Below are 8,453 nucleotides of genomic sequence, written 5' to 3' on the forward strand. Positions count from 1 at the left end.
CTTGATTAAATCGAGTCCTGTTGATGGTCAAAACCCTCAGCATCGAAACCACTCCTTTGTTTTCATCATGCTGGACAGATATTCACATTTGCACATGAATCTAATTTTGTTATGAGGCTGAACTGAACCCAGCTGAATTTCTCGTTCATAATGGTGTGTTAAATCAGGTGGCCTCATTACGATATTCGAGATCTTCAATTTGGGTTCAAGTAGACCATTTAGTTGACGAAAACCGGAAGACTGCACCTATCTGATGAGCCTCAAGAAGAGAAAAATTAACCGCTGGCTGTCAAGAAATTTCTAAGGTTGTTGTGTTACGTCTGGGCAAAAACGTATTGCAATGTTTCAGCTATCGTGCCAACTGAAACACGGGATAGCCTGGTGCAACACACTTAGTTGAGATGGACCATCTTTAAGGGGGAGATTTGGCTACATTCGATTGAGCTTCCTGTCAAAACCAAATTCGTGTGCAAAAGGAAATATTTGCCGAAATCCGTCCAATTTGGGTTCTCTAGGTTAGGGGATTGCCGCCCACCTCGGCCCCAAAAGGAGCCGCCGAGGAGTTTCTAGCAAACTTATGAGTAACCTGTTACCTCTGGACAATACTGTTTTGTGCTTATTAGGACAGCTTAATTTTTTATAAAATTCGACCATCAACCTGTCCTTCCAGCGTACTCTAAACTGGCTATTGGAATAAAAACGTTGCCTCAGAGAGTAGCCTGCGAACTAAATGCAGCTTGAAGAGACCATTGTACACAAGATTTTTATGTTATACTCATCTGTTTCCGCAACGGAAAATCGTATTGGAATTGCATTCATAATCTGTAATTACTGAGGAAAATAACTTGGGTGGGAATTTCTATACCTGAAGACCCCGCAGTTAACTCCCATTGCCTGATCATTGGTGAGGTGATTTCTGAGACACTAGCAAAAGATTGTTGGGTGGGTTACCTGTTCTGGAAAAAGCTTTACTGATTTTAGTCAAAGCTTCTCTAAGACAGAATGACATGACAACAAAGAATATATAGGCTGTTTCGTTTCAGAAGAGGTTGGTGAACAACCGGTAGTTCTTATTTGGGTAACGTTTCGCTTCTGACACAAAAGCTTCATTAGGCCAACTGAACAGGCTGGCTCGGAAGAATAGACTTTCAGATGAGTTGAACAATTTGGTAATTAACTAAGGTCTACAGTCAAGTGGAAATATTGCGAAAATGCTTTGGAACCGTGAAAGACATTTAGCAAAATTACGATTAGTTGTGAAACTGGCGTACCAAGCAGAATACTAAATCTAATCTTAGTTCAAGGACCGCAATTTTTTTGATTTCTGAGAGTATAAGGTATTGACTTAGTGTCGATCAAGGAGATGCATCGGTAGATCGTCTTTTCCTTGAGGTCACCGCCAATTCTAGATAGTAAGATCTCTTGTTGAGTTGTGCTTCGCTGGAACACGTTTGGGCGTACTAAAAAGAATGCAATGGACCCATTAAATTACGGAACAACAGTGAAGTAGTACTGTTTGGCTCATAAATAGAAGTGAGGTATATTCTCAGAGAGGACCCACTCAGAGGGAGGCCAATATCTCAGGGGTGTCCACATTATGTACTTGGTGCGAAGTTTTACCTCTGAAGGAACCACTCATAAGTCATCCAAGACGTTGTTTCTCAAGGATCGATTCCACTCCCCCTAGATAGGTAATAAACTCAATCTCCCGTGGCCAAGTATATCAAAAAACAATTCAGGTTTTGTCATTACTGAACCACTTAAGCTTGGGACGCAGTGCAAAGCATTTATGCCAAAAACGTGGTTGGCCTAATTCAAATACTCAATATCAGGTTAGTTTTCAGTCCAGCTTGAGCCCTCTCTTAATTTATGAGGGACAGTCTTTAGCTTCAGTTGGTCTTTCAGTAGTCATTCGCTTGGACATGCGACTAATAATCGTATACTTGTGAACCCCAAAGTTTTTGGAGAACGATGTGTTGCGCGGGAGTGGAGGCAAAACCTTAATCGCATGCAGTACACCGTTAACAGATAATCCCACTTCCATTCCACACAGTGACCATGAAGGAACGTGTTAATAAAAGAGACGAGGGAATAAGAAATATCTAAACCTGGTGCACTAAGGCCTTTAGCTCTAACAGAATATCACACATACATAAATAATAAGATATTTGCGCATTCGAACGGTAACTAAAGAAGAACATGTGGACAATCTCCAGGACCAAGATGTCATTAGCAAAATTAGACAGGCACCGTGAGAGATTAACGTTAGTCTGACTAGGAAACGGCAGCAAGCTCGTCACTGAGGTTAGTGAGATTAAGTTTCCTGTAGGTTTTTACCCACATTCTATGAGGAGGGTGCACAGATCTAGCAGCGGCATCCAGTTTGACTGCAGCCACATTCAGTTTACGTCCATAGTCATGTTATAGTCCCTTGTCAATCAAATTCTCCCCAGCGAGAGTTTCGAGGGGACACCCACACTTCCTTTAGTTGACGCCGTTTGCGAATGCGTGTTACTCTCGCATCCTCATGATGTTTTTGCTCCTATAACGCAGCATTTTCTCGACGATGCAGTCGGCTTTTTCAGCGGTTAAGATACAAAGTAATATTCCAGGTGCGTCTCCTTTCAGCCATCTTATTACTGTAGTGTAGTTAGCTTGAAAGTGCTCTGGAAGCGGATAAGCCTGCATTACAAACCGTCTGTAGTTTGGAAATAAAAGTGACTAAATCTGGGGAAAAAGCTCACTTGTGAGCGCCAAGTGTCTGTGTCACCCGAATGAAATGATTTTAGACTACGACATCGTTTTTGCTAGAATGAAGGTGGATGTGAATGGGGATTTCAATCGCAGTCTTTAAAAATTACTAGGTCACAACAAGCGAAAGCAGAAAATGAAGTTGAACAATGCTTCTTAGACCACCGAGTTATTGAAACAGTTTGCCTTTAAATGGCCAAAAATTTTACGACTGAACTTAGGAATTTTCGGTACGAATTATGCTATAGTTACACTATCTCGAAGATCATCAAATGTCTGGTACAAAATCTACTGGAAGCACTCAAAATATTTTGCACGGTTTTTCCATGACCCGCTGTACCGATGTTAGATCCGGTACAGTACAATCAAGAAGAAAACACCGCAATTGGAGAAGTGAGACGATGCACCTCAATGAAAGGCTTACTGTAAAGTGCCGCAATTAACCAGAAGGCTTGCCGGAACCCTAATCTAACTACATAGAGAACGTTTAAATTTGCGGTACACCTGTTTGTTTTTCATTTAGTATTGCAAGCCATACGGGAGATTCGGCTTCATGCAACATGACGGTGTTTAAGCCCTGGAAGTGTGCTACCTGAGTCTTCACTACATATCTTTGCTTCCAGTCCCTCGCGTGCACCGGCAAACTTATCGGTGTGATATTCCTAGAAGTGCATTATTGTAACTGTGAATGATTTTGACAGTGCTGCTCCTCTGCATCATTTTCAGCACTTACCTCGGTATCAAGTATTCATCCCTTTGACTGTAAATCTTCTAACATCTTCAAATGGACTGACAAGATATCTCGCAAGAAGCATCCGTGACTCACTTTTGTTTCCCCTGGAAGACACTAAACACGTCTGCAATTTACGCCTTCATTTTCACTGTTTTGCGAAACAAAACTGAAGTAATCAATGCCCAAAAGAACTCCGACGACTCCATTATCATTAGCATTCTCATCGCGAAGATTAGCTTTCAGAAGCGTCTGGAACAAGTGCAGCTTTTGTATTAGCTTGGTCAGCGCGGTGCAGGAATCACGTGCTAAACACGTTACACTGCTGCGGCCAAGGTTCCTTGTTCGACGTGAGGCATACATATCGTCTGGCTTAAAATACGAGACTATCTCCCCACGCTGGTTCAGACCTTCAAAATAGCTCCCCGTTTGATTTCTTGTACTGTGGCAATCACGTAGGTAAATGTAGTGTAAATGCGAAGGGTTAAAATTCTTCAATTAACTGGAGAAGATACATAAACCACGTTGCGTGTCTGTATAATCTGGAACATTTCCGTATTAGAAACTAAGATTGATGGAAATTTATTGAATAGGCCTACCTGATGAGCTCCAAGAAGCGCATAGTTGTCCGGGGTTTTCAAAGACACTATGAGTAGTAAGTAATCAGTGTAAGACCCTCGGGGAACAGTGCACTTAAAAACAAAAACCACTCAGTCAGTTTGGGTGCAACGTTTCCATTATCAAAACCTAAGCTTTTATTACGTTCCTCCAATGGAAAAAATATAATGATGTAGACTAATAGAATTGAACTTCGGTACACAAAGCGCTTGGTAGCATATTGGGAATGCGATAAAAACAGTTTGTTCGATTAAAAGCAGTTAAACTTATCTTGTACGGTCGCACAGAAACAAAACTGAATTAAAAGCGGAGTATAGTACTCTCGGCGCCCATGGGTGGCTTCTCCAGGAAGCTACTCATCAGGAAACTTTGACAGTTCATCCATAGTTTGCGTGTGGATTTAAGCGACGTGCAAAATACATATAAATTGGACCACAATCATTAACGACGGCACCAAATTGGTTATCCCACTTAAGGTACGTCACATTCACTTCCCAATCATCAGAGTACTCCTTCTTTTCGGCAAGGTTCAGATTGTCCAAATGGTCGATCGCTTCTCTCCATTCGTAAGGTTTCCGCCTCGCGTCTGGCGATGCCGTTTGTTTGCGTTCATAGACTTTTTGATATCCCTTCGGAGAAGTCTTTACTACCGGTACTCGATAAAGTTCTAATGGTGTACTATCATATCTTCTTGGCTGATAGTCATCAATGACGGGATCGGACACTCGTTGGGAAGGTCCATCCACCACGAGGCTCGTTGTGGACCGTGCCAAGCGTTCGGTTCTATCTAGTTCTGTGGTGGAATGATAATGCGCCGGTAGGGACAGTTCGGACAAGCGCGAAAACTCTCTAATGGGTGTCACATCCCGGAGCCTGTAGTCCGAATCTAGGGAGGCCTTGTAGATAATTTCGCAAATGGCGAGCACATCCTCCCTGCTTTTACACTTGAATGCCTCGTAGGTTTTTTTGATAGAGCGACCATTGTCAATGCACAGCATAAACGTGTCTGGTTTATCTTCAAAGAGAAAAACATGCTTGATTGCTCTGTAGGTGACGAAATTTCTTGCCGGTTGAGATCCAAGTAGTTTTGTCTTTCGGAAGCGGATCATATCCTCTAGAAAGTAGGCAATGCAATGTGATTGACGTTTCGAATGTAGACGTTTCATCAAAACATCCGCTTTGGCTTGCGAAAATTGCTCATCTCGGTGTAAAGCGACTCGACCCAAAATACACACATGGCATTCGAAGAATAGTTGTTGTTTGGTCTTTTGATCCAAAGATTTTCTCAAGACACTTTGATCCAACGAATATCTAGAATCTGGGGGCTGTTGGTTGACGATGAGTGATTTGCTTTTCCGCGAAGGCATTGTTCCCATACTCCACTTCGAACGTCGAACAACTGAGCCTCTGGGTGTGCAACAAGTTTAAGTGCCTTTTGCACAGGCTTCAGACGTTGCGAGCAGACACTACAAACTCAGCACATTTTGACTTATTAGTGGAGAACTGTCTGATTGGTGCGCACACCACACGTTGACGTAGCTGGACTCTCATTTGCTCGTAAACTGCGACAAGTGCTCTGTGCCACAGTCATCATGGCGACTCAAATTCAGGTTACCATAGCTCGTATTTACCCAAGTCCTCGAGAGCATTCAAATATTTGCATACATTTACCACGTTTAAATCAAATGTCGGGAAACCACACGTCTTTCTCCGGGTATTTGATCAAATGACAGTAATTTTTCTCGAAAATTCGGCTGAGCGTGCCTATAAATCGACCTTGCTTTCAAGATAAGATGTGAAATAATGTATACTTGTGAACACATCCAGTGTTCAGTTTTTCATGACAATCTTTACCCATTCATCTGCATCATCTGAAGACAGCATACAACCATTTCTAGCATATCGTAACGTTGTGGTCCAAAGGTATCTGCCTCCATTCAAGAAGCTTTGAGTTATTGCAGAATATCATGGGGTAAGAGTCACCGATTTGTGCAACATCAGTCAAGATTTTCAGTCCTCTGAGGTCAGAAAGTGTAAGCAGTCTGCTATTTATAGTAAATTATGAAGAAACTGTAAAGAGAAACATAACCTAAGGGTAAGAGGTCCTAAGAGGATAGGTTCCTTTCAGCTAGCTAGTTGTCGTGATCACATTGGATTTCTTTGCAATGCCCCTCCTGAGGAAACAAACACTCGTGACAAACGAATATAAGCTCCCACTAGAGAGACATCCTGCTGTGTGAGAGAGGAAACGAAGAATAAGTACATTCAAATACACAAGCCAAAAAAGGCGAGAGGCACATTGTGTACAGAACTACCATTTCAGTAGCAGACACAACGGTAGGATAGTTTCCATAATCTGCACAGTTTGGGTTAGTGCCATGTCGGGAACGAACACAAATATTTTGGGCAAAATTCAGGTCAGCTAACTAGATAAGGTGCAGAACAATGAAAATTATGGGCAAATGAACTTGCACCGACTGCTACCATCACTGAAACAGTCAATGCCCTATTCACCTTCCTGACCGGGCACCTTCATATTCGTAAATGTGGCTCGTGTTCCTGTACTTCGCTATGGATCAGTCATACCCACAAGGGATATGGCTATTGGCCATCAGCTGGGTCGGCACATCAGGGCTAAGCATGAGCTACTTGAGCAACGACACACGGACTTACCTGTGATGGGCTGGAGCGACGGTGCTCTGCGGTCAAGCGCCAGTGCACCGAGCGCGACTTGCAAGCCCTTTTTCCTGGTTCATAGAGTCGCATGGAATTCTCGAGTGGATAATGTACCGGTCCTGTTTCACCTACAAGACTAACTTCACAGTCAGTGCATTGTATTGTATACATAGGTGGTGGGAGAATCAGGCCTCTTTCGGATGTACTCAGTGCTTGCTTATTGCGTTGTTTGGTGCATACATTAAATTCAGACTAGACTGTACGTCCTTCAGGCGTACAGTAAATTTGACCATTTGTAATTTCTGGCATATAACCCACATGTGAATTGATGGTTTTTCCTGTGGGAGCAGTAAAGCAGTCATTCTACTTGAATGTCTTTCGTCATTTTTTATTGTGTGGGGACTCATATGACCAGAATTAAGTTCGCTCTCTCTTATCAGCGATTCTAATACCGACCTAGTAACAAGGTCAACAACCAGAGTTGAGTCACTCGGTTCTTGGCGAATAATGAACTCCATTGAACGCTCGTCAGCCTCTGGTTAAGTCATTACTTTTACACCGTTGCATAGAGTGCTAATGAAGGTTACTATATCACCACCGGACATGCGGTAGTCATTCAAGTAATTCACTGACATTGAACTGCAAACGTTTCAGAAAAGTATCACCTCCAGTTGATGCAATGGGGGAGCTTATGGTGACTCAGTTAGTCTAACCGCGAAAATAAAGTTGGAAGTACTCTGTTGCTGAGGTCTACTTTCAGCTCCGGGTGAGATCAGGATAGCATTTCAGCTGGGAACGACATTAATGCTGGTTCATTGCAAAGTCGGATACGTTGGATGTATTGTGCTTACGAGTGGCCATTTTTCCACCCCATAATTCCAGCAACTTTACAAACTAGGAAAAACTGCATTTCATTACCTTGCTATTTTTTTCAAAACCAAACTATACCGCGCATATCTAACACGGCATGCACAACGTCAAAATGCAGAAACTCTAACAATTCATGCTCAGCCTGGATGTGTCGATCGAACCACCGACGAAAATACTGTGAACGGTCACATTATTTCTGTGGTTGACTAGGGGTGACACTAGGATCGCAAGTGACGCTTCACAGTGGAAAGGCCCTATTTTAACTTTTGAAATGGCTAGTTGATGCGATTTTGAGAACAATGTGGTTCGAAATCAAAATGGCCCCGTTGCAAAATATGGTGCCCCGGGAGAGTGAATCCGGAATCAATTGTTCCAGGATATGTTACGGCTGAGCTACTATGACCTTGGATGTACTGTTCCTCTACACACTGCGACAAGATGCACTTTTCTGGGCTATGGTTCCCCGGTGTGTCGAGGTGAGCTGACAGTTGTTTTTCAAAGAATACCCAAGCCAAGCAAGTGATGCCGCTTTTACAACTTCGTGATCGCGCTCCCTCAATAATGTTGGAAGCGATATCGGCGTAATTAAAATTTTACTGTGAGATGTGATTGGCGGAATGCTCATTCGTTGGCTCAAACAAAAGCCGAAAGGAACTTGTTTCTGGTAGTTTGATATTAGTGGACTAATTGACCAAAACAGGTGTTTTAATTTTACTACTGTTGTAAGTGTTCTCACTTAAAATCAGATAAGGCTTGTTTGTAAATCACTGGAGTGTCAGGTCCCCTCATTAGTTCGTGTCAGGTCCCT

The 8,453-nt window shown here is 42.7% G+C and overlaps 1 protein-coding gene across 1 annotated transcript; it reads right to left on the reverse strand.

Annotated features, from left to right (window-relative positions):
• Positions 1-4,479: 4,479 nt before the first annotated feature.
• On the reverse strand, positions 4,480-5,475 carry T265_14556 (hypothetical protein; the record flags this gene model as incomplete). Its single annotated transcript, XM_009174171.1, has 1 exon — positions 4,480-5,475. A coding segment is annotated over one exon (996 nt), but the record flags the coding sequence as incomplete, so codon positions are not given.
• Positions 5,476-8,453: the final 2,978 nt, after the last annotated feature.

Source organism: Opisthorchis viverrini (assembly GCF_000715545.1).
Source record: "Opisthorchis viverrini unplaced genomic scaffold opera_v5_213, whole genome shotgun sequence".
NCBI classification, from domain to species: domain Eukaryota; kingdom Metazoa; phylum Platyhelminthes; class Trematoda; order Opisthorchiida; family Opisthorchiidae; genus Opisthorchis; species Opisthorchis viverrini.